Here is a 14,863-nt window from a genome sequence, read left to right as displayed (position 1 = left end):
TAAAAGGGAAAGATTTATTATGAGGGAAGGAAGGGACCCATTTTCAAAGCAATGCTCTCCCTTAATAAACTAAGCTTAGAGTTAGAGTAAGGGTGCCTGCACACAGTCATGAAGTGGCCAACCAATTCCTGAGCAAAAGTATGCCTGCTGTTACAGACCATTTCTTATTTGGGGTTATGTTTAAATGGCTAACACTGTTACCACACCAACCACCAAATAGGATTTCTGCAATAGGCTCAAAACCCACCTAAGAGTGTTGAATGAGGCTAACCTGCCCTTAGCCCACTTTACAATGTTATTAGAATGACTCACTGTGTGATAAGAGTGATTCAATTGAATTGTGAGTTCCTGTCCCAGCATCCAGTTTTCTCCATTCCCCGACTCTCTATGTGGTTTCAAATCTATCACCTTTTAGATATGTTTTAACAAGGATGTTTGATAACACACTTAGACCATCTGAAAAATGTCATCTTTTAAGTGGGGTGCCTATGATCAGCACAAGGTCTATTGGGAGTATAAATGGACCTGGTAAGGATCCAAGGCTATTCTTGGTAAGGATTCTTGAGCTATTATAAAGAGTAGCTGGGGGAAGGGAAGGGAAGCTCGGGGACTGTTTAGGGTAGGGATGGGAGAAGAGCTGAGAGGAGCCAGAACTATGCAACAGGGACTTGCAGTGGTGAGAAAGAAAGTGGCCTCTGGAGTCTCATTCGACATGTCGGTAGGCACATCAGTTAGCCATTGGTTCCCCATATCTTCAGCCATATCATTCCTGCCTTTTGTTGATATATTTTCTTCTATAAGTTCTTCTGAGCTGAAATTGGGGCATTGTTGGGGAGCAGGCCGCAGGGCTGGAAAAACAGTGAAAGATCTGGAAAGAAAAGAGTACAGCCTGGGGGAACATCTGTTTTGCTCGCTGTCCAGGTCCTGTAAGATCACCTAGGGATAGTGAAGTATAGGCAGCTTTGGAGCAGTCTAGTATGCAAGGGCTCAGGCTAGGCAGAAATTCCTTCAGAAACATGTAGGGCTGCAAGTTTGAAACAGTTTTCACTCTTCACTTGATTGTAAATCTATTCATGCAGAGATAGACTAGGGGCACAGGTAAAATTAAGGAGTTTAGGGGAATATTTTTATCTTGGGTGTACATTTAGAACTGTCAGGTCTGTGGTCCTGGTAACTGGGGGAAGGGGTGGATTTGTAGATAAAAGTTTCTGTCCCACATGGTCCCTCAGCTATCCAGTCCAAAGAAACACACAGAGGCTTATATTAAATCTAAGCTGTTTGACCTATTAGCTCAGGCTTATTATTAGCTTGCTCTTATAGCTTAAATTAATCAATAATTCTTGTCTGTGTTTAGCCACGTGGCATAGTACCTTCTCTCAGTGCAACATTTCATCTTGCTTCCTCTGCATCTGAGTGTTGACTGTAGACTGAGCCTTTCCTCTTTCCAGAATTTTCCTAGGCTTGTCGTCCTGCCTATACTTTCTGCCTGGCTACTGGCCAATCAGCATTTTATTAAACCAATACAAGTGACAAATCTTTACCGGGTACAAGAACATTATCCCACAGTTCTTTCATTTTTTTTTCTTTTCAAAGCATGAACTCTGAATCTAATCTCCAAAGACCAGGGGAAGGGGAAGATCCCACCCTCGAGAATAGAGAGGTCTGGCTGTTGAATGACAGGAGTACTTATCTGGAGTCCATTAAATCCATGAGAGGAGGATCCTTACAGGAGGTGACTTCCTATAAGCTTATCTGAATTTTAAGTTTACCAAAAGAGATAAAAGTTTTAGACACATTATCATTAGCACTGTTTGTAATCTGTGCTGAAATATACAAAACAGAAAAAGCAGTAGATTTGTGTTGAGTCGTAGTAAAAGACTGGGAACCCAAAGAAATGAATCTGGGCTCAAAGCATTAATACTCTTTTCTTTGTCCAAGGTGATGGATTTATAATTGGACAGTGATGTTTTCAGCATGATCAGAAACATTTTAAGTCTATACTTAGTCTATACTTAGAAGACAACCAAAGGAAATGTAAATATTTGAACTCATGACTATAATAGTAAACAGTGCTATACCAGGATTAGATTAATAGCTTATCAACACTCCACTGATTAATGTTAAAACTCTGAACATTTTAAGTCTTAATATAACAATATAGTGAGAAGGAAAATCTGAAATATTTTTTATTTTTTACATACCTTAATTCACTTTTTTAGACCTTTACACCTTGCATTTGCACATATTAACACATTTTCTTAGATGTACACAAATTTTAAAACTTTTCCTTCTATCTAGTCATTTACTATGAGATAGAGGTGGTTGATTAATGACAGCAGTCATTGTAAAACAATTCCTTATACAAAGAAGCTGTAAAAAGTTACATTGAAAATTATTTTATGAGTTTATCCTTTCCAGAGTAAAGTCTGGCCATAGACAAACTGTGTCTTTACAGCTGGAGTCGTAGTAGCTCTAGAAAGAAGTGAGGCCTGATTTTACCTATGAAATGAACTTCTCCAGTAGCCTTGAGAAGGAGCTGTTTGCTTCTTTCTGCCAAATTAACAAAGCTACAGTTAACCTTCAACACCATCAGAGAATCGAGAAGGAGAAATTATATCAGGAAGTATAGTTCAAAGTGACTATGTATCAATTGAAAAGACAGAAACTTATCACTACCTGGGTTATGAATTACCATAGGTTCCCACTGAAGGGATCTGTGTGGGCTCAGGACACCTAAGACCAAGTTCTCAGCACAAAAGAGATTTATTTGCCCCAGAGGGACAAATGTCAGACAATCAGAGACAAATACAGCAGATAGAGAAGGAGGAAAAAGGGGAAAGGAGCAAGGGAGAAAGGGAAGGGATATTTGTTCTAGAAGGACAAGGGACTGCCTTAAGACAGAGACAGACGTGACCTATGGGCTTATAAAGGTAAAATGAGAAACACCTTTAGGATGAGGTGTTTAATTTTAGTTGGGCATGTTAATTAGTTGAGCCAAAGGGGGCTTATGATTGTTGGACTAAAATACTTTGATAGCTGTACCGTGGTAGTCAGCCTCAGGAGGAAGAAATAGCCCAATAAGAGACTAGACTTTGATGACTACCTTTCGGAATATAACCTAATGGATTTTATCAAGGCAGAGGAAAATGGGGAAGAAGAACAAGGTCTGACAGAGTCTCGTTTGCTGTGTTCAGGATAGCTATACATCTCCACCTATTTGCTTTATTATTGGGATGCTGAGTGTTGGGTAAGTGGCCATCATTTTCTCTAGCTGCTTCCTGCTGACATTTGTGCATTGTTGTTAGGATATCCACAGAAGCAGGGTTGTTGGTTAAGGATGGGAAGAGCAGGCTGTGTAAATCAATGTCCAGATTATGTAGGACCATCTGGGATTAGGGGAGTATAGTCTATGAGGCTACACCAGGATGTAGATTCTGAAGAAACAGTTGTGGCCAGCACTGGACTTTCTAGAGTGTTATTCAGTTGACCTGAAATATTTGGGACAGATAAACTAGGAACAGATGTAAAGTTATGGAATTTAGAAAAAGACATTATCTTGGATGTACACTTGAAGCTGTTAGGTTCGTGGCTCTTGAAAGGAGCCAGGAAATTTCATATTGTCTATATAAGGTCAAATGGAGAACAACTTTTATCTTAAAATAGGGCCTGGTTGTGTTGGGGAGAATACACTTTGAGAGACTTTTGTTTTATCAGAATTGTCTTTCTTGGGGTGTTTTGTGGGTTCTGAAACTGAAATATTTTTTGGATCATATGTGATTGGGGAAGCTTTGAAAAATGGTGAGAGGGATGGTCTGTAATGGTTTTAGGGTTTGTGTGGAAAGATTGAGGGAATTTGGCTTTGGTTCCCAAAGGGGGACTTGGATTGTCAAGGGACAGGCAGTTAGTGGGGGTGGGGCATCAACGATTGCTGTATTTGCAGCAAGAGGGACAGCAGCTGATGGAGGGCACTGAAGAGAGGCACCAAGAAAGCAGGGGAGGCATTGAAGGAGGGGCTAGTGAAGCTGAGGAGAGAGTTTGTTGGATGATCTTCATCTAACTGAGGGTTTGCCTGTGAGAGTGTGTGTCTGTGTCAGAGGGGAGACAGTTTGAGTTTAGTTATGTCTTGTAATTGTGAGTGTAGGATTTATTTAGAGTGACTGATGTCTAAGGATGTCTGGATAGTTAATGAATTTAGGTGAGTCAACAGTCAATGGCGTGAGAAGATAAATGAACTTTGTGGGGAACAGGTGATATTGAGAGAACAGGCACCAGAGGTTGGGAATAAACATGCAAAGTGGGGGTTAAGTGAGTATCTGGTGTTGGAGGCTTAGGTATGTTGTTATCTGTGTTATATATTAGGGCAGCCTGGAAGAAAATGGGTTGAGTTTGACTTCTTCTTTTCTGATTTGTATAGCCTTGATCTCCTTTTGTTGTCTTATTGCTCTAGCTAGGATCTCAAGAACTATATTGAATAGATATGGAGATAGTGGAAAACCATGCTTTGTTCCTGATTTCAGAGGAATTGCTTTGAACTTCTCTTCATTTAGTTTGATGTTGGCTGTTGGCTTGCTGTATATTGCCTTTCTTGTGTTTAGATATGTTCCTTGTATCCCTGCTCTCTCCAAGACATTTTTTATGAATTGTATTTTGTCAAAGGCCTTTTCAGAATCTAATGAGATGATCTTTTTTTTCAGTTTGTTTATATGGTAGATTACATTGACAGATTTTTATATGTTAAATCACCCCTGTATCTCTGGGATGAAACCTTTTTTGTCATGTGTTCTGATGGGTCTAATGGTGGATGATGGTTCTGATGTGCTCTTGGATTTGATTTGACAGTATTTTATTTAGTATTTTTGCATCAATGTTCATGAGTGAGATTGGTTTGTAATTCTCTTTCATAGTAATGTCTTTATGTGGTTTGGGCAGGGTAATTGTAGCCTCATAAAAAGAGTCTGTCAGTGTTCCTTCTGTTTCTAATGTGTGGAACAATTTGAGGAGTATTGGTATTAGCTCTTTGAAAATCTTCTAGAATTCTGTGCTAAAACCTGGGCTTTTTCTGGTTGGAAGACTTTTGATGACTGTTTCTATTTCTTTGACAGTTATAGGTCTATTTAATTTGCTTATCTTGTCTTGATTTAATTTTGGTAACTGATATTTATGCAGAAAATTGTCCATTTCCCTAAAGTTTTCCAACTTTGTGGAGTACAGGTTTTCAAAGTATGACCTGATGATGCTCTGTATTTCCTCTGTTGTCTGTTGTTATGTTCCCACTTTCATTTCTGATTTTGTTCATTTGGATATCCTCTCCCTGCCTTCTGGTTAGTTTAAATAAAGGTTTATCACTTTTGTTGATTTTCTCGACGAGCCAATTCTTTGTCTCATTAGTTCTTTGTATTGTTTTTTCATTGCTTCTATTTTGTTGATTTCAGCTCTCAATTTTATTATTTCCTGCTGTCTAGTCCTCTTGGTTGAGTTTGCTTCTTTTTGTTTTAGAGTTTTCAGGTTAACTCACTAGTGTGGGATTTTTCCAGCTTCTTTATATAGGCATTTAGAGCTATGAACTTTCTTTTTAGCACTGATTTCATTGTGGCCCATAAATTTGGGTATGCTGTCTGGTCATTTTCAATGAATTTTAGGAAGTCTTTAATATCTTCCTTTATTTTTTTTCCTGACCCATTGGTGATTTGGGTGAGAATTGTGGGCTTTCTGAAATTAGTGTTGCTGTTGAATTCTAATTTTAAGCCATGGTGATCCAATAAGATACATGGGGTTATTCTAATTTTTTTTTATCTGTTGAGGTTTGCTTGGTTACCTAGTATGTGATCAATTTTTGAGAAAGTTCCATGAAGTGCTGAGAAGGAGGTATATTCTTTTATGTTTGGATGGAATGTTCTGTAAATGTCTGTTAAGTCCATTTGAGTCATAACATCTGTTAATTTCCTTCTCTGTTAAGTTTCCGTCTGACAAACTTGTCCAATGGGGAGAGTGGGGTGTTGAAGTCTCCCACTATTAGTGTGTGGAGTTTGATGTGTTATTTAAACTTTAGTAAATTTTTTTTTATATATGAGGGTACCCTTGTATTTGGGGCATAGATGTTCAGCATTGAGATTTCCTCTTAATGGATTTTTCCTATGACCAATATGAAATGTCCTTCTTTGTCTCTTTTGATTGATTTTAGTTTGAAGTCTATTTTGCTAAATATTAGGATAGATACACCAGCTTGTTTCTTAGGTCCATTTGATTGGAAATTTTTTTCAAACCTTTTATTCTGAGGTGATGTCTTTGAGGTTGATGTGTGTTTCTTGTATGCAGCCGAAGGATGGATTGTGTTTTCATATTGTGTTTCATATTGCTTAGCCTGTGTCTTCCTATAGATGAGTTGAGTTCATTTATATTAAAGGATATTAATTACCAGAGATTGGTAGTTCCTGTTATTTTAGTTTTCATTGTTGGTGATGTTATTGTGTGTGTTTTTTCCTTCTTTGGGACTTGCTGCTGTGAGATTATCTATTGTCTGTATGTTTGTGGATAGCTAACTTCCTTGGGTTGGAGTTTTCCTTCAAGTACTTTGTGTAGGGCTGGTTTGTGGCTAGGTATTGCTTAAATCTGGTTCTGTCATGGAATATCTTGTTTTGTCCATCTATGGTCATTGAAAGTTTTGCTGGGTATAGTAGTCTGGGCTGGTATCTGTGGTCTTTTAATGTCTGCATAATGCTTGACCAGGACCACCTGGCTTTCATTGTTTCCAATTAGAAGTCAGGTGTAATTCTAATAGGTCTGCCTTTATATGTTACTTGGCCTTTTTCCTTTGCATCACTTAATAATATTTCTTTATTCTGTATGTTTAGTGTTTTGATTATTATGTGATGAGGGGATTTTTTTTTTGGTCCAGCCTATTTGATATTCTGTAACCTTCTTGTATCTTCATAGACATATCATTCTTTAGGTTGGAAAGTTTTCTTCTATGATTTTGTTAAATATATTTTTTTGTGTTTTTGACTTGAACTTCTTCTCATTCTTCTTTCTTTATTATTCTTAGGTTTCATCTCTTCTTTCTGTCCAACATTTCCTAGATATTTTGTGTTAGGCTTTTGTTAGATTTAACATTTTCTTTGATTGATGAGTCTATTTCCTCTATTGTATCTTCAACACTTGAAATTCTCTCTTCTATCTCTTGTATTCTACTGTTTATGCTTGCACTTGTGGTTCCTGATCATTTTCCTATATTTTTTTATTTCCGAGATTCCCTCAGTTTGTGCTTTCTTTATTGCATCCCTTTCAGTTTCCAAGTCTTGGATCATTTCTTTTTCCTGTTTGATTGCTGTTACTTGGTTTTGTTTAAGGGATTTGTTGGTTTCCTCCATTTTTTTGTTTGTCTTTCCCTCCATCTCTTTGAGAGAAGTTTTCATTTTTGCTTTAAGGTCCTCAAACATTCTCCTAAAGTTATTTTTAGGTTATTTTCTTTTACTTCTTTTGTATTGGGGTGTTCAAGTCTTGCTGTTTTTGTAAGTTCTTACCTCGTCTACCCCTCTTTTCCTCTGATTGATATAGTTGTGGCCCTGTCTCTGGTGATCGCTCTTCTAGGTGCCAGTGGATTCAAGGCTTAGATGGTTGCTCCTCATGGTGGAGTTTGGGACATGGTTCCTGCCACCTGGGAGTTCAGTTGGCACTCCCAGAGGTCGCTCGGTGTTCCCAGAGTTTGCTCTACAATCCTGGAGTTTGTTTGGGCCTGCTCCCATTGAGGTCACTTGCTTGGGTCTACTCCCATGGGGGTCCCTGGCTCAGGCCTACTCCCATGGGGGTCCCTGGCTCAGGCCTGTTCCCATAGAGGTCGCTGACTCAGGCCTGCTTCCATGGAGTTCACTGTCTCAGACCTGTTCCTGTGGAGGTGTCTGGTTTGAGCCTACTCTCATGGAGGTTACTGACTTGGACCTGCTCTAGCAAAGGTGGCTGGCTCAGACCTGTTCCCGTGAGTGTCCCTGTCTCGAACCTGCTCCTGCAGAAGTGACTGACCTGGGCCAGGTCCTGTGGAGGTCGCTGACTTGGGTCTGCTCTGGCTGAGGTCACATGCTCGGGCCTGTTACTGCTCCAGCAGAGATCGCTGGCTCGAGTCTGCTCTCATGCATGCCCCTGGCTTGGGCCTGTTCCCAAGGAGGTTGCTGATCTGGGCCTGGTCCCACAGACAGTGCTGTCTCTGTCTCCTACTGCAGAGGTCACTCACTCTGGGCTGCTCCCACAGGGTTGCTGGCTCAGAGGCCTAGACTCACAGAGGTCACTCAAGTTTGATTTTAATTTGCCCAGATGCCCCTATAGTCTCAACTCACACCCATAACCTCATAGGGTGACTCACTTTTTATTCCCAGGAATACATCATTTATCATTCTAGGCTGAATGGGTGGTGCTAGGTAGTTGATGGAGCCTCTTAGGGCAAAGTTGAGGTTGAAAAATATGATTATAAAGTGGGGTCACTCATTCCTGGTGATTCCAACCACCTCAATTTTGGTGTTCCTTCAGCCAGGCTCTGTTTAGGCTCACTGATCTCTCAGTGCGTCTTTGGAATGAGAAGGGGTAAATTTCTCTCTTTTTGCTGTGGAAAGACAGGTTTGGAGAGACACAGAGGGAATGGAGCTGAGGTGTTTAACTCAATCCCTGCTCCTGTCCTTGGGAATGCATTCCTGGGCTGTTCTCTGTGCTTTCTTTGTTTACCCCCACTATCCTTCTTTTGTAATCTATATCTTCCCAATAAACGTTAACAGCTCTTATATAGTAAAACATGTATACAATTTAATAACTTTTGACACCTGTGATGCAGTCTTTAGTAAAAATAAGAAGAAAACCAGCTCCTTGGTTCCTTCTGCCCTTGTGCTGCATTGCTGTCCTCAAGTCAGAGACAGTCATTTTCCTTGTTCTTGGAACCTCCTAGGACCACTCTTTAGTGGGTGTCCATAACCTTGAGGCCCCAGTTCAGGATCTGGTCCATGCCTGGACCTGAGACAGAGGTCTTGAAGATTAAAAACGTTCAGGGTTTTTGAGGAACTTGACAAATTAGTGCCTGTTCTTGGACTACCCATCTTGTTTAATCTCTATTCATCTATTTAGTGATATTTGTTGAACACTGATAGTTATCATCAACCAAGATACCAGAACAATGCCTGCCACAGTGAGCAGGAAAAGGGAGGTAAGCTTGGAAGTATGAGTCTCCATATAAGTGAGAGGTCTGATATATGCAAGTCTGAGAACCAGTGTGTCAGGAGAAGAGCCAGTGCAGGGAAGGCACAGCCCCAGAATTTGGTGAAGAGTCCTGGGAAGTAGAGAGGGCCCCCACCAGACAAAGTAATCCTGGAGTTTAGATACAATGGTTTTATTGAGTTGGTAGAGCATGGTTGATGCGTGGGTTTTTGGAAAGTACTAGTTCTTGGAGAACTGATCAACTGATCTGGAAAGTACCTGCATACTAGGTCTTCCTCTTTTCTGTGGGTCTCCCCAGTTCTTGACAAGAAGACTTAATGAACATCTCGGAAACCATCATGCCTTAAGGTGACCTGCTTGTCAGAACCTGGCAGATCATACTTAACATCTCTTCATTCCAAGTAGAAATAGTGATTGATGGTTGGTGATACCTAAACAGAACAAACAGCAAGTCCTGGCTAGTCAGTGACTCACAGAAACCCAGTTGTTACTGTGGTTTTAATCTGTGCTCTTCTAAGAGCAAGAAATTTTGAGCAACTTGTGTTTCTTTGGTGCAATGCCTGGTAAACTATTTTTTTTTATCTTTTTAAGATGTTAATATATCCTGCCTTAGGGTTTCTATTGCTGTGAAGAGATACCATGACCATGGCAACCCTTATAATAGAAATACATTAAATTGGGGTGGATTAATTTTCAGAGGTTTAGTCAATTATCACATTGTGTGACATGGTGACTTGCAGGCAGACATGGTGCTGGAAAAGCAGCTGAGTGTTATACATCTTGATCCACAGGCAATAAGAAGTGGTCTGAGACACTGGGTGTGGCAGGAGCATATATGAGACCTCAAAGCCAACCTCCACAGTGACATACTTCCTCCAACAAAGTCAGACCTTTTAATAGTACCCCTCTCCCTATGAGAGTATGGGTCAAATTACCACATATCCATTTTTTATATTTCTTCAATTTTGATAGTTTTACACACACACACACACACACACACACACACACACACACACACACCTAGAGTGTGTGTTCCCTGGTTACAGGCCTTCCTTCAGGAATTCTTGTTTTACATGCTTACTGTGATTCCCAACTCCAGGCCCTCATGATGATGCAGCAAGTGTGCTTAATTCCTGAGCAACCTCTCCAGCTCCCACCACGTGGTTTTTGAATGGCGTGACAGGAAGAATGTCATTTCTTAAATGGTTGAAACTGTTGGGGGTATTTTTTAAAGAGCAATAAAAATAATGAAGAGATCTCACACGACCCTGTGGTGAGTAGTGACAGCATTGTGTTATGTAAACATCCAGCCAAGAGGGCAGATGGGTCTCTTGATTCACATGTAGATGAGGAGGCATACTCAGCAAGGGGGTTCCTTGTTCAAAGCGCATCAAACAATATCTTAAATATAAAATTGTTTATATTTATGTACACGAGCATCTGTCTGTATGTAATTCTGTGCACCAATTGTATGCTTGGTGCCTTAAAATATCAGAAACCATATTGGATTAAATGGGCATATTTTGTTAGATTTAAATTATACTTTAAAAGATTGGTGGCATTGGTGGCACATGCCTTTAATTCCAGCACTCAGAGCAGGAGGCAAGGGGATCTCTGAGTTCAAGCCCAGTCTGGTTTACAGACTGATTTTCAGGACAGCTACATGGAAAAAACCGTGTCTCAAAACAAGCAAACACCCCCAAAACAACAGCAACATCAACAATAACAAAAAAAACCCAACCAGACAAGAAAGGAACAAAAAAGTATACACACTACTTCTTGCTTTTGCCTTAAAAAGCCTTGCTTTTTCCTTTTAATACACCAGGAGTTTTGCTTTTTTTAAAAAAAATTATTGTTTATATTTATGTACATGAACATTCTTCTGCATTTATTTCTGTGCACCAGTGGTGTGCTTGGGGCCTTCAAAGGCCAGAGACCTTATTGGATTCCCTAAAACTGTAGTTAATAATGGTTGTGAGATGCCATGTGCTCTTAATGTGGTGAGTCATCTCTTCAGCCCCGAAAGAGTTGTTTTTAGAAGTTAAAAAGTAGCAACTATTTAAATATTGGGGAAATGTTACCTTCAGTTAGATTTCTCTATAACCTGTGACCACCAAAACATGGAGGAGAACGTAATGAGGACAAAGAAAGTTCGCATGTCAGTTTCTCTTTGTTTCTAGAAGCTTTTAGATCTCAGCTGTTCCATTGCGGGAGGATGTGGAGACGTGGAGAGGAAGCGTTAGAAGTGACAAATGAGATGGCTCAGTGGGTAAAGGTGCTGGCAGCCAAACTTGACCTGGGTTCAATCCCTGGAACTCACAGTGTGGAAAGAGAACCGACCTTTGCAAGTTGTCCTGGGACCTCCATGACTGTTCCATGGCGTGTGCAAGTGCGCACACATGCAACTAAATAGACAAATAAAATAAGAAAAAAGTACCAGATCAGGTGGTTTAAAGGGGAAAATAACTGGCCGACTGGGACAGAGAGATGTAAGGCTTCTTAGACATAAACCTCTAAACACATCCTGTGAGTGTGGGTGTGCCTGTGAGTGTCAGAGGACAGCCATGGGGGAGTGACAGTTTGAGACAGGGTTTCTTTGTTGCTCCTCACTGTGTGCAGGCTAGCTGACTGTGAGCTTCCGGATTCTCCCACCCCTCTGTCACCTCATCACAGGAGTGCTGGGATTTCAGATGTCTGGCTTTTACTAGGCTCTGGGGATCTGAACTGAGGTTCCTATGCTTGTGTAGATGTGACACATGAGTCTATTTAGATCTATGTCTTTTAGGTCTATTTGAACTTGATTATGAGAATACATAACTTTTAGAGACGTGACAGTCATCTGAGGCATTAGGGCATAGCTCAGTGGTGGAGCACTTAGCCAAGACTCATGAGCCCTGGGTTTCAACCCCAGCGTGAGAAAAAGTCCTAGAACAGGCCTGGTGCGGGACAATTGTAATATTCTGTCAATTATGTTTTAAATAAATGCTGGTTGGCCAGTAGCCAGGCAAGAAGTATCGGGGGGACAACCAGACAGGAAGTAGAGGCGGGTCAATGAGAATAGGAGAATTCTGGAAAGAAGGAAGCTCTTTCTGTAGTTGTGAGCACGCCACAGAAGAAGCAAAATGTGGCCTATCCCGCCAAAAAAGGTACTGAGCCATGTGGCTAATATAGACAAGAACAATGGGTTAATATAAGTTATAAGAGTTAACAAGAAGCCTGAGCTTATGGGCCAATCAGTTTATAGTTAATGTAGACCTCTGTGTGATTTCTTTGGGACTTAACAATTGTGGGAACCAGGCAGGACAGAAAACTCAGTCAACACAGACCAACTGCTGTCCTTGTGGATGTAAGCCTACAGGGGACAGAGCGGGAGCTGGTCCTAGCCTCCTCTGAAGGAGTCAGCAATGACCCCAAGATATTCATTTTGGTTCATTTCTGAAGGAGTACTCAGTAGCTTGAGGACATGGGGGCCCAAGGGGATCCTGAGGGCCCAAGGGAACAGCTGGAGTCAGGAGCAGAAAGTAACCAACTTTCCCCTCTGAGTGCTCAGTCAGCTAGAGCCTCAGCTGGGATTGGGGCTGCCTGAGATAGGGCACAGTGGTGGGTATGGTCCTGAAACAACCTCTGAATCTCAGGAGAGGCCTGGAGGGGGGTCAGGCCCAAGAAGGGGGTGAGTAACTGGATCCCATGCTGCTGTTTTTCAGGAAGACAAAAATGCTACTTGCTTCACCTTGGAATCCTTCCCCTCACAATGTTCATCTTGGTCTTCTTTGGGTAAGAATCCAGGCTGGTGAGGAAGAGCTCCTGAGACCCTGATGGGGATCCTGAGCTACGAGCATACCACATCAGTCACATCAGTCAGATGCTGCTCTTGCTCCAACACAGTGACATGTCAAGCTTTTTTGGTCTCCTTAGTGAAGCCTCTCTTGCAAACCTCTTTTGATTTCACAAAGGGATCTTGGGGTTAGATGCCCTGTCATTTGGCCATAGCTATGTGGGTGGGTCTGGGGAAGGAGAGAAAGGTAGGCCTGAGGGCTCAGAGGCAGTTTTCTCTAGATGCAGATGGTCTGAGAACCCTCGCAGAGCAAAGTCACTGACATGTCTACTGGGACTTCTGTAGCCACAATCAGGAAATAGTCCCAGATGTGATCTTGGGTTCTAGGTACCTGGCATGGAGAAGGGGTTGTTTGCAACTGTTACATGTGTCCAGGTCCAGACCTTGTGCCCAGGGTCCTTCCTCTTGCCACCTTCTCTCAATGTGGTGGGCATGCTTACTCCTGTCACGGGGCCCTGACTACCCATTGGGAACTTCTGTGCTCACTGTGCTGAGTACTGTGGTGCATTTTGGAGGGAGGGACATGCAGTCTCAGGTCTGTGTCCTGAACAGCTGCTCCTATGCACTCCCTTCCCACAGCTATGGGTTCCTGAGCCACAAAAGTCAGGAATTGGGACACCAAGAAACTGTGACTAGGTGAGTGTTTGTAGAATGTGTGTGTCATAAATGTATGTATCGTGTGTGTGTGTGTGTGTGTAATATGTGTGTATCATATTTGTTTATATGTGTGTATCTATCATGTTTGTGTATCTGTCATACATGTGTGGAAGTGTTTTGGTTACTGACTAGATGAACATTTTGCTACATGCTGTGGCCTCTGCCTGTACTTCTGCATGGATGGGTCTAGTCCTACTCTAGGCTGCCCAGAGCTTCCTCAACTGCCCTCTGTTGTCTTTAAAGGGATATATTTTTAGGGAACACTGTTATCTTTTCTGGCTTCATTTTCATTCTCCTACTTACATGGGCAGCCCTTAGATCAATTTCTCTTCCCTACCCATCTCCCCAGACGCAAGTTGGAGGCCCCTCCATCCCCACAGTCACCAGATCCTGTCAGTCTGCCTTTTGGGAAGGCATCCTCAGCTTTGCTTTACTTTCTTGGACCTGCAGTGGCCTTGCATCAACCATATGTTCGCCTGTCTGTTTCAGCCTTGCTTTCCTTACAGTAGCTAATGATCCTTCAGCACAGAAGGTAGGAGGCTTTCTGAACTCAGATCCTGCTCGCTGACCCTCTCAGCAGCCTGCCCCTCAGCATCCCTGCACAAGCAATGCGTGCCCTGGAGCCGAGCTCTGGTCTTGGTCTTCATCTGTGCTGTGCTTCCCATTAGACTACACTGCCTCCCGCCTGCTCTTTGTTCCCACCAGTTCCCTCTTGTGTCAGTTTTCCACTGCTGCAAAGCATTCTGCCCCACCCTCCCTCACTGGAGTTGGGAGGCACTCACACCTTTGATGGCTGTCTCTCTAAAGTCCCTGGGTCGGCTATGCAGCTGCAGTTGTGTCTTCCTGGAGGTCTCTCACATTGCTGGTGGTTGATGGTGTCCCATCCCTGGGGCTAACTGGGCTTACTCTCAGCCTGGCTGGAAGGTTCTAGATCAGTGACCTGTTACACGTTAGTCCTGCCTCTCAAAAGCTGGGTTTGAAGTCACCCAGGCCCTGCTGCCTTAGTTTTTCTCTTCAAGGACAGGAAGAGAGTCTGCTCCTTGATGGGAGGGGCTGAGAATCTGCTGTGTTCTGCTTGGTTCCACCCAGGAATGGCTGCTGTGTGGGGCAGTGAACCTTGGCCACAGTGTTTGACATTGGAATCTATGGAATGACAGTGTCTGGTTTCCTGTTGTTGAC

The 14,863-nt window shown here is 42.1% G+C and overlaps 1 protein-coding gene across 8 annotated transcripts in view; it reads left to right on the top strand.

Moving 5' to 3' along the window:
- Nucleotides 1–14,863, top strand: part of LOC125398825 (histo-blood group ABO system transferase 2) — a 44,917-nt gene that overhangs the window by 21,080 nt on the left and 8,974 nt on the right. For 7 of the 8 annotated variants that reach the window (XM_087899834.1, XM_087899832.1, XM_087899833.1 and 4 more), the window contains 2 exons: nucleotides 12,897–12,966; nucleotides 13,607–13,663. In XM_087899834.1, the coding sequence (XP_087755960.1) occupies nucleotides 12,897–12,966; nucleotides 13,607–13,663 (127 nt within the window). Of the gene's footprint in view, nucleotides 1–10,291; nucleotides 10,466–12,896; nucleotides 12,967–13,606; nucleotides 13,664–14,863 lie in introns of all 8 variants that reach the window. The other variant, XM_087899837.1, reaches the window with a different exon arrangement.

The sequence above is a fragment of the Myodes glareolus genome, chromosome 21, assembly GCF_982192425.1.
Source record: "Myodes glareolus chromosome 21, mMyoGla1.1, whole genome shotgun sequence".
In the NCBI taxonomy this organism is placed as follows: domain Eukaryota; kingdom Metazoa; phylum Chordata; class Mammalia; order Rodentia; family Cricetidae; genus Myodes; species Myodes glareolus.
This window is presented reverse-complemented; position numbering and strand designations above follow the sequence as displayed.